The sequence below is a fragment of the Eubalaena glacialis genome, chromosome 5, assembly GCF_028564815.1.
Source record: "Eubalaena glacialis isolate mEubGla1 chromosome 5, mEubGla1.1.hap2.+ XY, whole genome shotgun sequence".
In the NCBI taxonomy this organism is placed as follows: Eukaryota; Metazoa; Chordata; class Mammalia; order Artiodactyla; family Balaenidae; genus Eubalaena; species Eubalaena glacialis.
Genome location: NC_083720.1, coordinates 104883327 through 104907390, shown reverse-complemented (window position 1 = coordinate 104907390; position 24064 = coordinate 104883327). Strand labels below are relative to the sequence as shown.

The following is a 24064-nucleotide window of genomic DNA, read 5'->3' as shown; positions in this document are numbered from 1 at the left end:
CTTACCTCCCCTAAGGTAACCCTAAGACTTTTTCTTAATATTTCTCTTTGGAAACTTTCTATGTACACACATGCACGCACACACACACACACAGAGTATTCAATTAACTAATGTATCACAAGATACAAAGTCAAATCCTCTTATGTGGAAATTCAGGGTTTTTCCAAGTTTTCACTTCAATGAGCATCCTTGTGATTAAATATTTGCGCACAGCCATGATTATTTCCTTCAGATAAACTCCAGAAAACGAATTGCACAATTTTAGCGCTTTTAATACATGCAGCACATTTGCCCTTCACATGGTTTGTGCCGATTTCTCACTCTCACCCGTAATCAACATTGAATTTTTAAAAATCTTTAAAAGTATAACACATATAGAAAAGTGTCCAAACCATGGGTTAGCCCTGTCCAATATGGTGACCACCAGCCACATGTGGCTACTGAGTACTTGACATGTGGTTGGTCCAAGTTGAGGTGTGCTGGCATTGTAAAATACAAGCCCAGTTTCGAAATATGGGTACAGAAAAATATCATATAAAATATATCATTAATGATTTTATGCTAATAATATATTGAATGATATTTTGGATGTAGTATGTTAAGTAAAAATATATGATTAAAATTGATTTTTTACTTGTTTATTTTCACTTTTTTAGTGTAGCTACTAGGAAAATTTAAATCACATATGTGGCTCACAATTGTATTTCTCTTGGACAGCACAAAGTAGGACATGGTATGGCTTCTTGGGTAATAAAACCTGCCACTGAGGGGTATACTCCTGATTGGCTCTCTTCCTCTTCCTCTCCTGCTCGCCCGACCCCACCCCTGCCTGTGCCTCAGTTACAGCTAGCGCTCTTAGAACTAATGTAGCTCCCTTCACCACAACAATTCTTTGTCAGGAGTGATCAATAAACACAGGGTGAGTGTCCACTATTGAAGGTAATGGGGTATTAAGACCGTGATCTACCAGAACTGACCAACCGTTAAGTACAAACTCGAAGTTGCAAGTTGAATCATTTGTTAATTGATTTGTTAGAAAGTGTATGTACTTAGGCTTCAGGAATTGCTGCTGAGTCCAGCATCATGCCCCTATTAAAATGTGCACGCAGAGCATGGACAGACAGAATATGCACACTTGACAAGTCGGTTCATTGATGGAAGGTCACCATCTCTTGTCAGCCCTCAGCTTTCCCTTCCTCACATATTGACTGTACTAAACACACCCTCGGTACACACACCTTTTCATCAAACACAAATGCTGTTCCCAGGTTGGCTTCCACACCCAATCACTTCAGGGTAGGAGCAAAATGCAGATAAGTAGGAAGAAAAAGGCCCAGAGACGAGCATGTGAATCTTACTTCCTTTCTGCCCTATTGTTGGCTTACATCTTGTTCTTTGAGTCACTTTTTCGCTGGACTCAGCTTTAGAGTTTAAAAAAAAAAGATTTTTTAAAGTACATCTTAAAGTATTTTTGGCTCGATTGTATGCTCGATTATTTGGAATGTGGCCCAAATCCTTGCTTCATTCCACTGCTTCAGTCAAAGTAGCTTCTGTCTGGAAGGTATTCAGGTAAGAGGGATTAAAATAAAGAAATATCTCTGTTCCAACTTGTCCTCATCATCATTCTTTTGTTCTATCATTCTTAATTTTATGAGAATAATGTTTCTAGCCCTTTGGAACTCTCCACTTAGAGTTTTTATAAAATTGCATTGCAATAAATTCAAGAACCAACATAACCTTTTAACAAGGAAAATGAGACTTCTCTTTAAAAGACTCTCCCTCCCCTAAACTTGAAGAATAAGGGAAATATCTTGTGGAAACGAGTGTGAACTAAGAACCGAAGGAGCACCATCTTTGAGCCGTTACTGGTTTGACTTACTAGATGAATTTGAATACATGTCTTCTACACCTTAATTTTGCCATCTGTGGACTAGGGACAGAGTGTTCCCCCTCCTTCCTATGTTTAGTTGGGTTTGCAATAAAAGCAATAAACTGGATGCAAAAGTAATAAATTATTCCTTAGGCTGCAGTGGTCTTGACATTTGAAATTCCTTCCAGACTCCAGATTCTGTGCTTATAAATAATAAATGCTTTCACTCTTTCCAACCACTGTGTTTCAACACACTGGTAAAATTTAAAGACCTCTTTCTTATCGCAGTAAGCCAGGCTACAATTTTTGCCTTACACAGATTGCTAAGCACTTTTTTCCCTCTTTATATTCAAAGCTCAGCATATACTTCTTAAGGTCTTTCTACCTTCCCTCTTTCTGTCCCATTACCCAAGGGTTAAGCAAATTTTAAAAGTTTCCAAAGGTGCTATAAAATGAACAAGGTTGAGTTGCCTTCCAGCAGCACTGGGTGAGCCAGAGAGACAAAAAACTCCATGAAATATTTTTTGGTTAAAAGAACTGTTAAAACTTTGAGGATAAAACAGTTCTCTCTCTTCTCATCAGCATGAAGCCAATATCTGTGAAATGGCAGATTCCTAATGAAAGCATGACTAAGTGCTGAATAGTATGGTATAAAACATTATTACCTTTTTTTTTTTTTAAAAAAAGAGCTTATACACTATATATATTTATTTTTATTTTCAGATTATAGTTGGCCCTTGAACAACTTGGGGGTTAATCCATCTATAATTTATCGTTGGCCTTTCCTATCTGCAGTTCCTCTACGTCCTCAGATTCAACCAACCTCAGACCGTGAAGTACTATAGCATTTACTATTGAAAAATATCTGTGTATAAGTGGACCTGCACAGTTCAAACCCGTGCTGTCCAAGGGTCAACTGTAATTTTCCTACCTAAAGCACTACTTCCCAACCTAATTTGTCGTCTCAAAGCTTTGAAAGCATTATCAGATAAAAACAAATCTGAGTATACATTGAAAGTTTATAGATCTCATTGGCCCATGGCTATAACTAAGATTTCAGTAACAGTGTCAGCTGAAATGCTGCCCTGATAGCTCACCCAGGACCTCCAGCTCCTGTCACTCTCTCCCGTCACCAGAGGGTCAACAGGCTGGTCCCGCATGTGTGCCTGAGCCCCACCCTGTCTGTGGGTTTGGCAGAGTCTGCTGGACTCCGATGCTTCTCCTTCCTTGGGCACCAGAGTCTCTCTTGGGATTCCAGTGAGTGCCGCCTGCCCCTCAGGCATTGCTGCTTCTCCACGTTGTAGATTCGGCCAAGTACACCAGATTCCTCAAGGAGCCTAAGTCCCCTCCCCTCCTTTCTGTGACACACTGTTAGAGCAGTCCTCAAGCAATATTATTTGTGCCTCGGTATTTCGCAGAGATTTGGTGAAGTACCTCTTTGTGTTTTTATTTACTGACTTCCTCTTTGCTGTGTGTTGGACATGAACTCCATCCAAGCGGGGGAGGGAGGGCAGAGAGAGACAGACCAAGAACTAACCCCCTTCCATACTCAAGGTTACACCTCTCCTCTGACCACCAAAACTTGAGGACGGATGTCTCTCTTCTTGACATGAACGATCTCCCAGGAGACTTCGGTAACCAGAACTTTCTTCAGGTTTCCCCACTAGTTCACTCAACAAGCCTGAACCTCCTGCAGTGGGCACATTCCTAAGATCCCTACTAAGTGAGGATGTACTCTTGTTTGGATGAAAACCACCCCAGACAAACCCCCAGGGATTGAACTTGAGGTTGAGAGATTGCGGTTGAGGGTGGGAGCATGTCTAAGTCAGTGATGAGGAGAGGGGGTGGGGCGGGGGGAGGGAAGGCTGAGGAACTTTGGGGAAGGCGCCAGGGTGTTTTAGCCCTTCACTCAGGTCTGCATTCTCTCTGCAGAACGACATCTTCGAGTGGTCCAGGGACCACCGAGTCCACCACAAGTACTCGGAGACCGACGCTGATCCCCACAACGCCCGCCGGGGCTTCTTTTTCTCCCATATCGGGTGGCTGTTTGTCCGCAAGCATCGGGATGTTATCGAGAAGGGGAGGAAGCTTGACGTCACCGACCTGCTGGCTGATCCTGTGGTCCGGTTCCAGAGAAAGTAAGTGAACGGACACCATCGATCGTCCCTGAGGGACAGGACCTGGAGACAGGGCACAATGGGGTGCAATAATATCCCCAAGCAGTTCTCCGCATAGCACTTACCCTGACGACTGGGTCTTCTTGTTAGGATTGCTGTCTGTTTATTCATTCCTTTTTATTATTTTTTTAAATTATATATATGTATATTTTAAAATTCATTCCTTTTTGATCATTATGTTTTTCCCTGTTCACACATTTGTTTTGAATTTGAACTTGATTTTGAAATGGATTTCCTTTAAGCCCACTTGTCATTTCCTTCAGACCCACCTGAACGACTGATTTCATGGAATGTTTCTGTAGTTGTCCTCGCTCGCTCATTCATGTTTCCCTGGGGTAGCGAGGAGGAAAGAGAGGACTTGCTTATTTTAGTGACACACTTGACTTCAACAGGACTGGACTCCCGCCAGGTCCCCTGCTCTGTTCTCCCTGAATTCTCCTGTAGTGAAGCCTCCTCTCCCCCCACCCCTGGAACTGGTAACACCTGTAGGTTTCTGTGCAGAGAAAACGTGACCATGTAACAAAGAGCCTCAAAATGCTTGCGTGCACGAATGGTGTCAGCTGAGCGTATTCAGTCCGTCAGCATTTGCAGGGTGGATCTACGTTCAACAAGCACATGGTGAAAGCTTGCCTGTTATCGTGCTGGCAAGTGGAGGGCGACCATGGTTCACGTTTTAACTAGGGAGCTGGCCTGGGCTCTATCCATGTTGGTCTGGATCTGTAAAGTCGGCCACAATGAGAGCATTTATAAATGGGCTCGTTGCCCCAAAGCAATGGATTTATGTGCCAAGAGGGACAATTTTGGGATCACACTCTGGTGAGAGCCTTGAGATAATATGGTGAACAAGTGGTCACTGGACACCATCTCCACTGACAGGCAGGACTGTCATTTGAGGACTGTCATTTGAGGACTCATTCCAAACAGAATCTCCCAATAATGGAAATGGAGGCTGTGCCTTTGACACAAGAGATCCTTGCACGAGAGGAAGTATGGCTGAGAAATGTTCTCATTTTCCCCTCAGTGGATGGTGGGACAGGTTGCGAAGCTCACACTCGGGCTCCTCCGGGTCCTTGCAAAAGGATTGACTGCTCTAAGGCTCAGTTTCAGCTGTAAAATGGGAATAACAGTAGTATCTATCTCTTACAGCTTTTATGAGGACATAATGAAAAAAAATGTATGAGAAATGCCTGGTATTTATATAGTAAGAGCTTAGATCCATGATGTCTCTTATTCCACAGGCAGCGGCAACTCCAGAGGATTCCCTGTCTTTCCACCCCCTGCTTCTGTTGGCTTCACCATAGGGTCTTCTCTGTGCTCCGCCATACAGCTCTTTCAGGTGGATGCAACCAGTATCAATAGCCAAAATTTTATAGTAGATGTTTTCAATTTACAATTAAATGATTTGTTGATTTTGATTTTTCACCATGAAAGTAAAAGAGGAAAATCTGCAAAATTCAGAAAAGTAGAAAGAAAATCATACGCAGTCCTAACACACAAACACAGCCACTGTTCAGATTCTGTAGTATCTCCTTCTATATTCTATTTGTATATTTGACATATTTTACATGATGACAGTCATACTGCTTATGTAATTTTATGTCTTGCCTTTTAACTTCAGATTATCTTGTAAGCACCATTATCAAAGGCTGCATGGGTTCACCGTTTGAGTGTCATAGTTTATTTAACCATCACTCTGTGATGGGATATGTATGTCATTTCCCATTTTGTGATATGAATGGTGTTACTATACAATTAGTAATGCTTTGGGACAATCAGACCTTAGATTAATTTGAAGAGCTCAGATGAGGAGGCAGAGGATCTTCTGTTTTATTCCTGAGAAGCAAGCTGAGAATAATAGTCTGGGTTTCTCTGACCATAAAAATGGAAGGTTTTTTTTCATCTTTTCCCTTTAAAAAATATGGTAATCTGATTCATTAGGTGTATACTCATGGTACCTATATCCAAAGACTATTACTAAATGCAGGCAGAAGAACAAAGGCTATTTCGGCATGTTCCTTGAATAGTTATCTGAGAACATCTTTCATCGCCAGTCCAGTGACCAAAGGAGATTGTAGCTATCAGAAACCACTCACTCATATTATCATTTCTTATATATCATTGAGCTCCTGCTAGAAATCGGTGCTGAGGATACGACCTTAAAGATTGGTCTCAGTTCCCCCAGAATATGCAGTCTAACAGGGAACCCACAAATTAACTTACAGACAATTATGCTTTAGAGAGAAGAGTGCTATAATAGGGTAGAATAAGGCACCATGGGAACACAGAAAGTGGGCTCATAGCCCACCCTACTGGCTGGAACTAGCTTCTAAGCCAAGACCTGAAAGATGAGAAGATGGTAGATGAGGATGGGGACAAGGATATATATCATGTCTGTCATTTCATAGAACTATATAGAGCCATTGAACTTTGGAGCTAGGAGGGACCTTACAAATCAGTTAACCCATGCCTTCCATTTTTCCTATGAAAAAACTAATAAACGAAATTTAAATAGGAAGTTGGGGATAGAAGTTCTGTCAGTCTGTTTGGGCTGCTATAACAAAAATACTATAGCCTAGGTGGCTTACACAACAAACATTTATTTCTCACAGTTTTGGAGGCTGGGAAGCCCAAGATCAAGGCACCAGCAGATTCGGTGTCTGGTGAGAGCTCTCTACCTAGTTCATAGATAGCTGTCTTCTTGCTCTGTCCTCACATGGCAGAAGGGGCAAGGGAACTCTCTGGGGTCTCTTTCATAAGGGCCCTAATCCTATTCATGAGGGCTCCACCCTCATGACCTAATCACCTCTCAAAGGCCCTCATTGCATTGAGGATTAGGTTTCAACATGCAGATTTGGGGGGACACAAACATCAGTCTATAGCAAGTACCTATATCTCAGATTATTTGCTCAATGTTCTTTGGATTATGCCTCGTTGTCTGAAAGGAGTTACAACAGTTCTCTGAAGTGTGGGTGGACACTCATGTCCTTTGGTAATTATCCAGCCTAGAGAACGTGGAGATCCGTAATCCAAAATGAGGCTTAGAATCACTGAACTAAAGGAAGAGAGCTTCCAAGATACACAGCGATACTGTGGCCATTTGGGCATTTTTCATGTTCATGAAGCCAGGTTACCAGTCCTGACAGTCAGGCCATGTGGAGGAGATAAATTCCTTAAGGAATAAGTCCTTGCACTTAGGGGTGGGAGCTGGAGTGGTCGATCCCATCAGCAGTGGCACTGTCATATCAGGTCTCAGTCCCTGCTACCCTAGGCTGAGTGGGGGGCTTCCTGAGAAAAGAGAAAGGTGTCCAGCTCATTTGAGACCCAGTCCTGGGCCATTTCAGTGGCACCCCTTAGAGAGTCCCTCTCCTGGTCACAATTCCCATCCATTTCTCTGTAGTCCTCCTAGGGCAAAAGTCCCTGTTCCAGTTTCGGTGGCCGGGGTTTATTGCTGATTCCACTCCCTCCTAGGGAGCAATGTTTGTACAAAGAGACCCAGGTAAACACTTGGAGAGTTTCCTCAAACAGGCAGATGTGTAAATGAGCGGGACCCAGGATCTGGAGACTCCTCCTTCAGTCAGAACACCAGCACCAGTATTGCAGTTGCTTGATCCACAGTGCATGGCCATCCTAATGACAGCTCACCAAAGACAAGCTTGCCTAAGAGCCAGGCTTGATCAGCTTTCCATTATACAGTCTCATAAAAGAGAGAAGATAGCAGCATTAAGGGTAACAGGGAAACAGCACAGTTCAAGCTATAGTTCCAGGCTTTTCCTCTAAAAGATAACTTTACCAAGGCTGTTACAAGTAGTTAACTGGACTACTTCAGGTTTCTCTCTACTGTCAAGTTGTGAACGATGAAAAGACAGGCATTAGGAGGTGAGAGGGAGAGGAGCCAGTGGTATCACATTTAGACTGTGGCAGTTCGGGTCCCTGCCCTGGCCCCTGTGCCTTCAAGGGCCATGCTTCTCCCCGCAGGGCAAAGAGATCACAGGGCAAAGGTACATGCCACCTGGAACCTCCTCCCACTTCTAGACTGTGCCTTAGGGTCCTAGGATCCTAAAATTCCCTGCCCAAGTGGCTCTGAGCTCACTTTCAGAGCCTACAGCAGCCTTTCCCAGGCTCTGTCCTCCTGGAGGGAAGTGTGTGCACCCTAGACCCGAAGAGTGGCCGAGGGGCAGTGTTGGCCTGGGGATGAGCTTAGAAGCATGGGCTTGGATGTCCACACAAAGCAGACAGAGCTGGGGTGGGAAGAGAAGGGGTTGGGCCACAAGCTAGGGTCTCCCACCTCTGCTTTTGGCCTGGGCCCTGCAAACGTTGGGGGTGAGCCTAGAAGGGCCTACTTATAAGGTTGACAGTGGGTCTATGAGTTGGGAATTGTGTTTGGCTTAAACAAGATAGCAGTTTGTTTCTCTCACATGTAAAAGAATCACGGAGGTCCAGGTTATGGTAGCAGCACAGGGCCAGTAGAGAACCGGATTCTTTTATCTTTCTTGTTTATTGAGGTAGGCTTGTATAGCTATAAACTTCCCTCTTAGAACTGCTTTTGCTGCATCCCATAGGTTTTGGATCGTCGTGTTTTCATTGTCATTTGTCTCTAGGTATTTTTTGATTTCCTCTTTGATTTCTTCAGTGATCTCTTGGTTATTTAGTAATGTATTGTTTAGCCTCCATATGTTTGTGTTTTTTACGTTTTTTTCCCTGTAATTCATTTCTAATCTCAGAGTGTTGTGGTCAGAAAAGATGCTTGATATGATTTCAGTTTTCTTAAATTTACTGAGGCTTGATTTGTGACCCAAGGTGTGATCTATCCTGGAGAATGTTCTGTGTGCACTTGAGAAGAAAGTGCAATCTGCTGTTTTTGGATAGAATGTCCTATAAATATCAATTAAATCTATCTGGTCTCTTGTGTCATTTAAAGCTTCTGTTTCCTTATTTATTTTCATTTTGGATGATCTGTCCATTGGTGTAAGTGAGGTGTTAAAGTCCCCCACTATTATTGTGTTACTGTTGATTTCCCCTTTTATAGCTGTTAGCAGTTGCCTTATGTATTGAGGTGCTCCTCTGTTGGGTGCATATATATTTATAATTGTTATATCTTCTTCTTGGATTGATCCCTTGATCATTATGTAGGGTCCTTCCTTGTTTCTTGTAACATTCTTTATTTTAACGTCTATTTTATGTGATATGAGTGTAGCTACTCCAGCTTTCTTTTGATTTCCATTTGCATGGAATATCTTTTTCCAACCCCTCACTTTCAGTCTGTATGTGTCCCTAGGTCTGAAGTGGGTCTCTTGTAGACAGCATATATATGGGTCTTGTTTTTTGTATCCATTCAGCAAGCCTGTGTCTTTTGGTTGGAGCATTTAATCCATTCACGTTTAAGGTAATTATTGATATGTATGTTCCTATGACCATTTTCTTAATTGTTTTGGGTTTGTTTTTGTAGGTCGTTTTCTTCTCTTGTGTTTCCCACTTAGAGAAGTTCCTTAAGCATTTGTTGTAGAGCTGGTTTGGTGGTGCTGAATTCTCTTAGCTTTTGCTTGTCTGTAAAGCTTTTGATTTCTCCGTTGAATCTGAATGAGATCCTTGCCAGGTAGAGTAATCTTGGTTGTAGGTTCTTCCCTTTCATCACTTTAAGTATATCATACCACTCCCTTCTGGCTTGTAGAGTTTCTGCTGAGAAATCAGCTGTTAACCTTATGGGAGTTCCCGTGTATGTTATTTGTCATTTTTCCCTTGCTGCTTTCAATAATTTTTCTTTGTCTTTAATTTTTGCCAATTTGATTACTGTGTGTCTCAGCGTGTTTCTCCTTTGGTTTATCCTGTATGGGACTCTCTGCACTTCCTGGACTTGGGTGGCTATTTCCTTTCCCATGTTAGGGAAGTTTTCGACTCTAATCTCTTCAAATATTTTCTCAGATCCTTTCTCTCTTCTCCTTCTGGGACCCCTATAATGTGAATGTTGTTGCGTTTAATGTTGTCCCAGAGGTCTCTTAGGCTGTCTTCATTTCTTTTCATTCCTTTTTCTTTATTCTGTTCCGCAACAGTGAATTCCACCATTCTGTCTTCCAGGTCACTTATCCATTCTTCTGCCTCAGTTATTCTGCTATTGATTCCTTCTAGTGTAGTTTTCATTTCAGTTATTGTATTGTTCATCTCTGTTTGTTTGTTCTTTAATTCTTCTATGTGTTTGTTCTGTATTTCTTCTAGGTCTTTGTTAAACATTTCTTGCATCTTCTCGATCTTTGCCTCCATTCTTTTTCCGAGGTCCTGGATCATCTTCACTATCATTATTCTGAATTCTTTTTCTGGAAGGTTGCCTATCTCTACTTCATTTAGTTGTTTTTCTGGGGTTTTATCTTGTTCCTTTATCTAGTACATAGCCCTCTGCCTTTTCATCTTGTCTATCTTTCTGTGAATGTGGTTTTTGTTCCACAGGCTGCAGGATTGTAGTTCTTCTTGCTTCTGCTGTCTGCCCTCTGGTGGATGAGGCTATCCACTTTTATCTTTCTGCTCCACCATCCTTAGAATGTGACTTTCAGTCTTTCATTCTGAGGTCCAAGGTTACCCCTAGAGCTCCACCCAAAAGGAAGGTGGGGGGTGGGGTGAGGTTAACACTGCTCAATTGAGTCAGTTTCCTATCAGGAGCTTTCCCAGAAGACACTCACAGCTGATCCACCTAACTGTATTTGCACCCAAGAGAAATTGGGAAATGTAGTCTCTTGGATGATGTATTGCAACCCTGAATAAAATCCTGGTTTTGTTTCTATGGAAAAAAGGGTGAGTTGATATGGAGTAAGCAGTTAGTAGTCTCTGCCATAGTTATTTAATTGTTCTGCCTTAAGCAAAATGATTGGCCATCACAAGTTACTCAGTCTTATAACATTTTGTTATTAAGCAAGTGAGTAGCCTTTCTGTCTCCATTTAGTGAACAGAAACTGGAATCTCAAATAATTTTTCTGAGATGGCAGAATGAGGATAGAGTCCAGAGGCTGTTTCTCCTAATGCTTTGCTTATCCCATTGATTCCCATCTTAGATAAGAAATTCCTCTAGAAGTAACATGCAGACACATGCATTTTTGAAGTAACTGACAAGGATGCCAGTGTAGTCCAGACACAGGAAAATAAAGTCCTTGCCTCATCACCATGGTGATGGGATAAGCTAAGAGAAAATGGATGGAATGATACAGAAGAGTGAAGCACTTGTTTTGGTGCCCTTGGAAGAGATGAAAATGTGTAAATCTTGTCATTTCAGGAAGAAAGGCACTTGAATGGCTAGAATTTTTTTGAGGCCGATTTCACTTCAATTTGTCACCTGATCTGTTATCATTTGTCTTTTTTTTTCCTTTTTCAAGGACAAGCACCAAATCTCTCAGTGATATCTTCCTCCTTATGTCTTTGTGTCAGTCCTGTCTGTGTAAACCCTAAGTGTATTTCTCTGTTGGGGACGATCACATAGCCAGGATAGAGCAGCCAGACAAATCTACAACTGACTCATCTTCACTTCCCTACCCTCGCAGCTTCACCTCCCACTTGGGGGATCCCCTAGGGGGATGGGATGAGTCATCTGGGGACTTACAACCAAGTTGACTCCATCTCTGTTGACCAAATCCATTGCTCTTTGATCCAGGTTCCATGTTGGGTCTTGGGGAGTCTCTCTCTACTCTGAGTTCATTTGCCTTGGGGCCCTACCCTAACTGTTGCTAGGTTAATACAACAATTCTTGTCTAGAATTTAGTGACTTTGAATGGCTGAACACATTGGTTGGCTAATTGTATTTTGTGGAAAACTCTATAGAAATAACCCCCAAAGGAGAGGTTCTGGATAATGAGACATTCAAACATCTAAACATGTGGAGGAGATTTGGGGACAGACATGGAGGTGGGGCCTTTCAAGCACAAACACCCTCTGCCACTCCCTTGCTCATCAGTTACTCTTGGTTTGACCACTGCCTGTTTCGCTTGGGTCCTTGATGGTCCTGCAACAGCCGAACCAAACTGTCCTCAGGGTAAGCATCACTCAGCCATGCTGTACGTAGAGCCCAGCTCTTTGGCATCCTCTCTGCCCACTCACACCTCAATAATGGAAGCCATGAGGTGCATGGTGTTTCTCAAGGCATCCAGCTTTCTTTCCTTTTCTGCATGTATCACTTTTCATTCAACAACTGTGTTTTGAGCATCCACTACATACCAGGCTCTAGGTGCTGGGGATGGAACAATGAACAAGAGAACCAGATTCTGGATGGTACTTTCTCTTTCTCTCTAGAGCCCCCATTTGGGTTTGGGAATGTGAGAGAGGAAGCCTCGCCAGGCATCTGCCCCCAGCCTGACTGGTTCTCTCTCTCCTGGATGGCTTTCCTGCTCCCTGTTCCATCTCTCCTGTTATTCAGTCCCTGTCCCATGAAGCTGTTTTTGGTTCACTTCCTCTTGTCGATTTGCCTCTATCTCTGCTGTCTTTGTCTCTTTACCTGCCAGAGTGCTTTGTTCCTCCCTGTACCCTTCTCTGCACGAGGACATTTTCCCTCTTCTGTCATACAGTATTCTCCATGCCTTGATGTTCTCCATGTCTTCCTCTCCCTCAGCTTCTTGAGAGAACAAAAGCCATTCAGCCTATTGCTTAGGCGTTTTCTTGATGGGGAGATGAGTGTTCTTTTTACTCTTGTATTCTCCCTCACTCCATCATCTTGCTCTGGTTTATTCTTTTCATACATTCATTGTATATGTAAACATGCCTTCTCCTTGAATCTTCTCTTTTATTTGTGAGGGACAGCCTACCCTTGGTTAACAGCTTGAGCCCTGGAATCTTCTGTCCTTACCTTAAAAGTGTCACATCTTATCCTGGCTCTAAAAATTTTGAGAGTGAAATAATTTTTGTCTTTGAATAATTTTCTCTGCATCCAGCTGTAGTTGACAGGAGTTAAAACTCTAAATTTCTGAGGTCCAAGGACTTGATAAAAATCAATGGAATAGGTGTGAGCTGTGTTCAATTAGATCCCTTTTGTTAAAAGTCAACGGAAGAGGTGAAACATTCCAAGCTAAAATTTGGCCTTTCCAAGGAGACTGCTGTAACCAAACAGCTGAATGATACTCTGGGATATAGGACAGAGATGATTCAATATTGAGGTGGCAGCGCCAACACCAAAATTTCCCTATTTTAGTGGCTAAAAACTTGGGCAAGGGAGAAACCAGTGTGGCACATAATTCAAGAACTCCTCTTGACTTTTTAAAAATTTCCAAGTCAAAATGTCATTTGTTTGCCTCTGTAAGAGGTACTTTTCCTACTAGGACTTTGGGAGAAGTTGCTTCTATACGTGTGTGTGTGTGTGTGTGTGTGAGAGAGAGAGAGAAAATACATCAACTTCATTAGTATCATTTTTCTTTCCCCACATTGACCATCCATTTCTATGTGTGAAATTCCCCTGGCAAGATGAGGAGACAGTTTCTCAAATGTCTGGAATCTGAATACTTCAAACACGAGCATGTTAGACATATTAATCGATAGGTGTCAATGAATTCTTGAACTGCTGTTTGTAAAGTGTTATCTTGGCTCCATTGTTGATGGCAATAAAGGCATCTTCATGTATCTTCGAGTCACTTCAGTAGCCAATAATAGCTGCCATTTGTTAACTGCCCACTATGTACTTACATTATGTCTTTACACACATTCTCTCTGATCCGTTCAATAACTCTGTCATGTAGATGATGGTACCTGGATTCTGGACTTGAATTCTAAAGATTCTGGCTCCGCATGGCCTTGATTAACCAAGTCAAAAAAAAATAGTATATGTTTGCACTAAATTATTCTTTCCCTAGTAAAATATTACTTTACTACCAAAACTGAGAAATAATCTTAGCTAGTTTTCATGTAAATTTTAAATAATTACATAGAAGTCAAAGCAAGATTCGAATGACATTTGAAAGATTAGATTGACAAAATGAAAGACATTTTGGTGCAAGTAGATATCAGTCTCACTAATATTTAGACATTATCAATTCCTGGCTCTCTTATAGACCATGTAGAGTATAGTGTTTTAATATTTTCTTGGAATAAACAGTCCTTCAAGTCATGTATAATGTTCCAGCCCCAAAGCTTCAGCCAGTAGAGAGAACATCAACAACCCTTATAAGAAACTTCTATTTAATCCTTATTTATTCTCTAAAAAGTTAGATCTATTACAATTGGCTTATGCATCAGAGAAAAAGACTCCTTTTGCCTTTTCTTTGTCTCTTCTTTACCATATAGTAGAGCAAAAAAAGAGGAAAAAGTTTTTCATAACAGAAAATTCATTTTCTAGTTATTATTTCTTCTAACAATTACCTTATAAAATTTCTCTAATCTCTGAGCTCTTGAAAATTAGTTAAAATTTTGATGTATAACCTTCTAAACTTTTTAAAATGAATCATGCTGTGTTTTCTTTCTACAAAAATGTATTCATACTCTATATACTATTAAAATAAGAAAAAACATATTTAATATTTACCTTAATTATTTCCTTTCCAGCCTCTTTATTGTGTGTGTGTGTGTGTGTGTGTGTGTGTGTGTGTGTGTGTATCCTAATTTCCATTTGATATCATCCTGCCTGAAGAACTTCCTTTACCATTTCTTATAGCACAGGCTTATTGGCGATAAATTCTCAACTTTTGTTTGTCTAAAGGTCTTTATTTTATCTGCATCTTTGAAAGGTGTTTTTACTGGACATAAAATTCTGGATTAGCAGGGTTTTTCTTTCAGAATGATAAGGTGTCAATCTTGCCTTGCATAAGATCTGAGGAGTCTGCTGGGATTCTTAGCATTATTCCTCTGCATGTGTTGTTTCTTCTCGCTGCGTTCAAGATTTTTTTCTTTATCTTTGGTTTTCAACACTTTGACCCTGAGGTTTGTTTGTTGTTGTTGTTTTTTTTTAATTTTTGAATTTTATTTTATTTTTTTATACAGCAGGTTCTTATTAGTTATCCATTTCATACATATTAGTGTATATATGTCAATCCCAATCCCCCAACTCATCACACCACCACCACCCACCCCCACCACTTTCCCTCACTGGTGTCCATACGTTTGTTCTCTACATCTGTGTCTCTATTTCTGCCCTGAAAACTGGTTCTTCGGTACCATTTTTCTAGGTTCCACATAAATGCGTTAATATACGATATTTGTTTTTCTCTTTCTGACTTACTTCACTCTGTATGACAGTCTCTAGATCCACCCAAGTCTCTACAAATGACCCAATTTCGTTCCTTTTTATGGCTGAGTAATATTCCATTGTATATATGTACCACATCTTCTTTATCCATTCGTCTTTCAATGGGCATTTAGGTTGCTTCCATGACCTGGCTATTGTAAATAGTGCTGCAATGAACATTGGGGTGCATGTGTTTTTTGAATTATGGTGTTCTCTGGGTATATGCCCAGTAGTGGGATTGCTGGGTCATATGGTAAATCTATTTTTAGTTTTTTAAGGAACCTCCATACTGTTCTCCATAGAGGCTGTATCAATTTACATTCCCACCAACAGTGCAAGAGGGTTCCCTTTTCTCCACACCCTCTCCAGCATTTGTTGTTTGTAGATTTTCTGGTGATGCCCATTCTAACTGGTGTGAGGTGATACCTCATTGTAGTTTTGATTTGCATTTCTCTAATAATTAGTGATGTTGAACATCTTTTCATGTGCCTCTTGGCCATCTGTATGTCTTCTTTGGAGAAATGTCTATTTAGGTCTTCTGCCCATTTTTGGATTGGGTTGTTTATTTTTTTAATATTGCACTGCATGAGCTGTTTATATATTTTGGAGATTAATCCTTTGTCCGTTGATTCATTTGCAAATATTTTCTCCCATTCTGAGGGTTGTCTTTTTGTCTTGTTTATGGTTTCCTTTGCTGGGCAAAAACTTTGAAGTTTCATTAGGTCCCATTTGTTTATTTTTGTTTTTATTTCCATTACTTTAGGAGGTGGATCAAAAAAGATCTTGCTGTGATTTATGTCAAAGAGTGTTCTTCCTATGTTTTCCTCTAAGAGTTTTATAGTGTCTAGTTTTACATTTAGGTCTCTAATCCATTTTGAATTTATTTTTGTGTATGGTATTAGGGAGTGTTCTAATCTCATTCTTTTACATGCAGCTGTCCAGTTTTCCCAGCACCACTTATTGAAGAGACTGTCTTTTCTCCATTGTATATCTTTGCTTCCTTTGTCATAGATTAGTTGAACGCAGGTGCGTGGGTTTATCTCTGGGCCTTCTATCCTGTTCCATTGATCTATATTTCTGTTTTTGTGCCAGTATCATATTGTCTTGATTACTGTAGTTTTGTAGTGTGGTCTGAAGTCAGGGAGTCTGATTCCTCCAGCTCCGTATTTTTCCCTCAAGACTGATTTGGCTATTCGGGGTCTTTTGTGTCTCCATACAAATTTTAAGATTTTTGTTCTAGTTCTGTAAAAAATGCCATTGGTAATTTGATAGGATTACATTGAATCTGTAGATTGCTTTAGGTAGTATAGTCATTTTCACAATGTTGATTCTTCCAATCCAACAACATGGTATATCTCTCCATCTGTTGGTATCATCTTTAATTTCTTTCATCAGTGTCTTATAGTTTTCTGCATACAGGTCTTTTGTCTCCCTAGGTAGGTTTATTCCTAGGTATTTTGTTCTTTTTGCTGCAATGGTAAATGGGAGTGTTTCCTTAATTTCTCTTTCAGATTTGTCTTCATTAGTGTATAGGAATGCAAGAGATTTCTGTGCATTAATTTTGTATCCTGCAACTTTACCAAATTAATTGATTAGCTCTAGTAGTTTTCTGGTGGCATCTTTAGGAGTCTCTATGTATAGTATCATGTCATCTGCAAACCATGACAGTTTTACTTCTTCTTTTCCAATTTGTATTCCTTTTATTTCTTTTTCTTCTCTGACTGCTGTGGCTAGGAATTCCAAAACTATATTGAATAATAGTGGTGAGAGTGGACATCCTTGTTTTGTTCCTGATCTTAGAAGAAATGGTTTCAGTTTTTCACCATTGAGAATGATATTTGCTGTGGGTTTGTCATATATGGCCTTTATTATGTTGAGGTAGGTTCCCTCTATGCCCACTTTCTGGAGAGTTTTTATCGTAAATAGGTGTTGAATTTTGTCAAAAGGTTTTTCTGCATCTATTGAGATGATCATATGGTCTTTATTCTTCAATTTGTTAATATGGTGTATCACATTGATTGATTTGCGTATATTGAAGACTCCTTGCATCCCTGGGATAAATCCCATTTGATCATGGTGTATGATCCTTTTAATGTGTTGTTGGATTCTGTTTGCTAGTATTTTGTTGAGGATTTTGCATCTATATTCATCAGTGATATTGGTCTGTAATTTTCTTTTTTGTCTGGTTTTGGTATCAGGGTGATGGTGGCCTCATAAAATGAGTTTGGGAGTGTTTCTTCCTCTGAAATTTTTTGGAAGAGTTTGAAATGGATGAGTGTTAGCTTGTCTCTAAATGTTTGATAGAATTCACCTGTGAAGCCATCTGGTCCTGGACTTTTGTTTGTCGGAAGATTTTTAAACACAGTTTCAATTTCATTACTTGTGATTCTTCTGTTCATATTTTCTATTTCTTCCTGGTTCAGTCTTGGAAGGTTATACCTTTCTAAGAATTTGTCCATTTCTTCCAGGTTGTCCATTTTATTGGCATAGAGTTGCTTGTAGTAGTCTCTTAGGATGCTTTGTACTTCTGCGGCGTCTGTTGTAACTTCTCCTTTTTCATTTCTAATTTTATTGATTTGAGCCCTCTCCCTCTTTTTCCTGATGAGTCTGGCTAATGGTTTATCAATTTTGTTTATCTTCTCAAAGAACCAGATTTTAGTTTTATTGATCTTTGCTATCGTTTTCTTTGTTTCTATTTCATTTATTTCTGCTCTGATCATTATTTCTTTCCTCCTACTAACTTTGGGTTTTGTTTGTTCTTCTTTCCCTAGTTCCTTTAGGTGTAAGTTTAGATTGTTTATTTGAGGTAGGATTCTTGAGGTAGGATTGTATTGCTATAAACTTCCCTCTTAGAACTGCTTTTGCCGCATCCCATAGGTTTTGGATTGTCGTGTTTTCATTGTCATTTGTCTCTAGGTATTTTTTGATTTCCTCTTTGATTTCTCCAGTGATCTCTTGGTTATTTAGTAACGTATTGTTTAGCCTCCATGTGTTTGTGTTTTTTACATTTTTTTCCCTGTAATTGCTTTCTAATCTCATAGCGTTGTGGTCAGAAAAGATGCTTGATATGATTTCAACTTTCTTAAATTTACTGAGGCTTGATTTGTGACCCAGGATGTGATCTATCCTAGAGAATGCTCCGTGCGCACTTGAGAAGAAAGTGTAATCTGCTGTTTTTGAATGGAATGTCCTATAAATATCAATTAAATCTTTCTGGTGCATTGTGTCATTTAAAGCTTGTGTTTCCTTATAAATTTTCTGTTTGGATGATCCGTCCATTGGTGTAAGTGAGGTGTTAAAGTCCCCCACTATTACTGTGTTACTGTCGATTTCCTCTTTTATAGCTGTTAGCAGTTGCCTTATGTATTGAGGTGCTCCTATGTTGGGTGCATATATATTTATAATTGTTATATCTTCTTCTTGGATTGATCCCTTGATCATTATGTAGGGTCCTTCTTTGTCTCTTGTAACATTCTTTGTTTTAAAGTCTATTTTATCTGATAAAATTTTATCTGAGTATTGCTATTCCAGCTTTCTTTTGATTTCCATTTGAATGGAATACCTTTTTCCATCCCCTCACTTTCAGTCTGTATGTGTCCCTAGATCTGTAGTGGGTCTCTTGTAGACAGCACATATGTGGGTCTTGTTTTTGTATCCATTTAGCAAGCCTGTGTCTTTTGGCTGGAGCATTTAATCCATTCACATTTAAGGTAATTATCGATATGTATGTTCCTATTACCATTTTCTCAATTGTTTTGGGTTTGTTTTTGTAGGTCTTTTTCTTTTCTTGTGTTTCCCACTTAGAGAAGTTCCTTTAGCATTTGTTGTAGAGCTGGTTTGGTGGTGCTGAATTCTCTTAGCTTTTGCTTGTCTATAAAGCTTTTGATTTCTCCATCAAATCTGAATGAGATCCTTGCTGGGTAGAGTAATCTTGGTTGTAGGTTCTTCCCTTTCATTACTTTAAATATGTCATGCCACTCCCTTCTGGCTTGTAGAGTTTCTTCTGAGAAGTCAGCTGTTAACCTTATGGGAGTTCCCTTGTATATTATTTGTCATTTTTCCCTTGCTACTTTCAATAATTTTTCTTTTTCTTTAATTTTTGCCAATTTGATTACTATGTTTCTCAGCATGTTTCTCCTTGGGTTTATCCTGCCTGGGACTCTCTGCACTTCCTGGACTTGGGTGGCTATTTTCTTTCCCATGTTAGGGAAGTTTTGGACTATAATCTCTTCAAATATTTTCTCAGGTCCTTTCTCTGTCTCTTCTTCTGGGACCCCTATAATGTGAATGTTGTTGCATTTAATGTTGTCCCAGAGGTCTCTTATGCTGTCTTCATTTCTTTTCATTCTTTATTCTTTATTCTGTTCCACAGCAGTGAATTCCACCATTCTGTCCTCCAGGTTACTTATCCGTTCTTCTGCCTCAGTTATTCTACTATTGATTCCTTCTAGTGTAGTTTTCATTTCAGTTATTGTATTGTTCGTCTGTTTGTTTGTTCTTTAATTCTTCTTGGTCTTTGTTAAACATTTCTTGCATCTTCTTGACCTTTGCCTCCATTTTTTTCCCGAGGTCCTGGGTCATCTTCACTATCATTATTCTGAATTCTTTTTCTGGAAGGTTGCCTATCTCCACTTCATTTAGTTGTTTTTCTGGGGTTTTATCTTATTCCTTCATCTAGAACTTAGCCCTCTGCCTTTTCATCTTGTCTATCTTTCTGTGAATGTGGTTTTTGTTCCACAGGCTGCAGGATTGTAGTTCTTCTTGCTTCTGCTGTCTGTCCTCTGGTGGATGAGGCTATCTAAGAGGCTTGTGCAAGTTTCCTGATGGGAGGGACTGGTGGTGGGTAGAGCTGGCTGTTGCTCTGGTTGGCAGAGCTCAGCAAAACTTTAATCTGCTTGTCTGCTGATGGGTGGGGCTGAGTTCCCTCCCTGTTGGTTGTTTGGCCTGAGGCAACCCAAAACTGGAGCCTACCTGGCTCTTTGGTGGAGCTAATGGTGGACTCTGGGAGGGCTCAAGCCAAGGAGTACTTCCCAGAACTTCTGCTGCCAGAGTCCTTGTCCTCACGGTGAGCCACATCCACCCCCAACCTCTGCCGGAGACCCTCCAACAGTAGCAGGTAGGTCTGGTTCTGTCTCCTTTGGGGTCACTGCTCCTTCTCCTGGGTCCTGATGCGCACACTACTTTGTGTGTGTCCTCCAAGAGTGGAGTCTGTGTTTCCCCCAGCCCTGTCGAAGTCCTGCAATCCAATCCCACTAGCTTTCAACGTCTGATTCTGTACAATTTCCTCCTCCCATTGCCAGACCCCCAGGTTGGGAAGCCTGATGTGGGGCTCAGAACCTTCACTACAGTGGGTGGACTTCTGTGGTATAATTGTTCTCCAGTTTGTGAGTCACCACCCCCCCAGCAGTTATGGGATTTGATTTTATTGTGATTGTGCCCCTCCTACTGTCTCATTGTGGCTTCTCCTTTGTCTTTGGATGTGGGGTATCTTTTTTGGTGAGTTCCATTGTCTTCCTGTCAATGATTGTTCAGCAGTTAGTTGTGATTCTGGTGCTCTCTCAAGAGGGAGTTAGAGCATGTCCTTCTACTCCACCATCTTGAACCAATCTCCTCGAGGTTTGGTTCTTTTCATTTGGAGTGGAGCAGGGATAGTGCTATCCTTCTTGAGATTCTTTGGGTTTCTTGGAACTGTGACTTGTCTTTCATTAATTTTTGAAAATTCTTGGTCGTTATCTCTTCAAATTATTTTTGATCTTTTTTTGTCACACTCTTATTCTTCTGGGACTCTAATTACAAAGATGTTATACCAGTTGATGTTCTGCAACTCTTGAAGGTGCTCTTCGGTTTAATTCACTACTTTTTATCTTTATATTTCAATTTGAATAATTTCTATTGACATATCTTCAAGTTCATGAATTCTTCAGCTATGTCTGCACTACCAATAAGCCCATCAAAGAAATTCATCTCTGATACTTTTTTTTATGTACAACATTTGCATTTGACACTTTTATAACTTTTATCTCTTTGCTGAAATTTCCCATCTGTTCATTCATATTGTCCATCTTTTCCATTAGATCCCTTTATTATGTTAATTACAGCTATCTTAAAATCCCTATCTGATAGTTCCAACACCTGTTTCATCTTTGAGTCTGGTTCTATTAATTACTTTATGTCTTGATAATGATTTTTTTCCTTGTGCTTTTGTGTGATTCATAATTTTTAATTATATATCATGCCTAGAAAGACAGACAGACTAAGGTAAATATCGTTTATTCTTGAGAATGGGCACACCTATTCTTCTTTCAGGCTATCAGTGTGTGTGGTGGGGTGGCAGAGGGTGGAGGTAGAGTCAGTGAATAAGATGGTGAGCTGGGTTTGGGTTTTGTTGTTGCTATGATTACCTTCAGTGCACCACAGACTTCAGTGGATAGCACCTGTTACTGCATGTGTGGAGTGGAGCATGGGGTGCCAGAGGAATTTTCTAAGCATTTATGCTTTACCCTCAGCTTTCAGCTGTCTCTGCACACCTGCACACATAGTAGATCTCTCTCTGCACTCTGTCCCCAAGGCGTGGGGGAGGGGGGAGAGCACTTCTGTTGTTTGTTTCTCTGGGCATGGCTGGTTGTAGGGGTATGGGGTTTCTTTGTTGTTCTGGCCTTGTATCAGTCTTAGGCAAGCCCTGAGTGCCTGAACCTTGGGGTTAAGGCTTTTTGAGCATTCCTGCTCAAAGTAGGAGACCTGCTTTGGAGCAGTGCAGGATCCTGGGCATAAGCCAGTGGGCAGAAGTTTTTTGCTTCCACCTTTCCCTCAGCAGCATTGAGTCTTTGCTTATGTCTGGGGTCAGAGAGTTTCCTACTCCTCCCTCAGAGACAAGCAAGTTTTGCTTCTATTCTTCTCCCAGAAGCAATGGACTTTTGTCTGGTCCTAGAGGCCAGAGGGTTTTCTGCCCTTCCCCAGCCACTTAAGATTTTTGCTTTTCAAAAGAAGGCTCTGGGGAAGAAGGCGAGGCTGGCTTGTCTCCCAGCAGCAGCTTCAGGTCTGTGTCACCTCCTGCATGTCTTTGCAGTGGAAGGGGCCTCTCTCTAGTCTGTTACTTTGCCTCTAACCTTTTTTGTGAACACCCAGTGGATGTCTGTAGAAAAGAGCTTGAGAGTGGGTGCAAACTCCCTGTGTCTGAGGCTCTAAGCTATTCCACATTGACACACTAACCCACACTTGGCCTTTAAGGTTGTGTTAAATGTTTAGCTACTTATATGGTGATCACCTCTTTGGCTTGTGTTCTGCCAAAAGTGAGGCAGCTCATGGATGGACTTATCACTCCTTGGAATTCAATTTACCTGGTTGCCTTGTGACCGCACTCTCCGATGGGCTCAAGAAAAATTATTTTGTAAATACTCAGCTTTTTATCATCATTCAGATGGAACCAACAGTCTCTTAGAACTTTCTACATCCTAAGTAGAAGCAGAACTCTGCCTCTTATTTTATAATCTGCAGTTTTCACGTAAGAGAATACTGTGAAGTCTTTCCAGTTTTAATGCCTGCTTAGTATCTCATTGTGAAGATGTATCATAATTATTTCTGATGAACAATGAAGGATTTCCACCTCTTTAAAAATTATTATAACAAAGCTGTGAATAAACAACTTAGTGCATAAATCTTTGACCATAGCTATGATACTTTCCTTTGACTAAAGTCAGAATTACTGAGTCAAAAAATATGTAAAACTCTCAGCTTTTGATACTCATTGTCATAATGAATTTGCAAATCTTTGATTACTAGTGAGGCTATACATGTGTTCATTTGTTTTCGGCCAGTTGCCCTTTAAGAGAGACATACAATTATTTTCCCCATAATTCTAAATCTACCATTGGCCAAATAACAAAGATACCATCTCTTCATCTCTCTTCCTTTTTTTGTTGCTGAAGAGAGATATCTGACAAAGTGAGGCGACAAAGCCTACTTTTCTTTCCAGAACCCTCCTGCCTCTCATGGAACAAGAAGGTAGTACAGTCACAAATGAATCTGATGTCTAGACAGACAAATTAATACATGAGGCATGTTACATATGTCTTGTTCTTACTCTCCTCAGTGGTCTGAGCTGGGATATATTATGACATAGATAATAATAGTCATTTTAGTGCTGTTTTGCTTCATGCACGATTCTCTAGCTATTACTCCAGCTACTTTCCATATTTATTTGGAGAGTAATATTAAGCTAGAAAGAGAGTAACAAAGGAGAAGTTGCTTAAACAAGAGGCATCTGAAGCCACCAGTGCATATATTTAACGTGCTCCACAACAAGAGAAGCCACCGCAATGAGAAGCCTGCGCACCGCAACAAAGAGTAGCCCCGGCTCGCCGCAACTAGAGAAAGCCCGCACACAGCAACAAAGACCAAAAATAAATAAATTAAATAAATACATTTATGAGGTAAGAAATAGACTAGTTAACTGGAAACAGATCCATTACTTACTGTCCAACTGGTAGTTCTTGCCATGAAATGATTTGCAAAGTTTATGTTCTTGTGACAGCTATTTTGTGAAAATTTTGAATGAGGCTGACTCCCTTTTTAAGATCGAAAGAGTGTGATGCATACATATTTGTGAAATTCAAGTACGTTTTCTCTCTTACTGATGCAAACTGCTGATGGTAATGGATTATGGAGACCCCTTGTCAGTTGACAGTTGAAGTGAAAATATTGCCTTAAGTAATGAATTTGTTGGTAGCTGTTCCATTACCCAAAATGAATATTTAGATTAGTCATTATAGAGTCTGTCATGTCAGAGCTACCAGGGAGCTTTTCCTTTGACATAATTTATTCTAATTCCTAAGTCCCCAT

At 40.4% G+C, this 24064-nt stretch overlaps 1 protein-coding gene across 1 annotated transcript in view; it reads left to right on the top strand.

The window, feature by feature from the left end:
• The window catches only part of SCD5 (stearoyl-CoA desaturase 5), a 162414-nt gene that overhangs the window by 105968 nt on the left and 32382 nt on the right, over window positions 1-24064 (top strand). The window contains exon 3 of the mRNA XM_061191531.1: window positions 3803-4008. Coding sequence (XP_061047514.1) covers window positions 3803-4008 — 206 coding nt within the window. The remainder of the gene's footprint in view (window positions 1-3802; window positions 4009-24064) is intronic.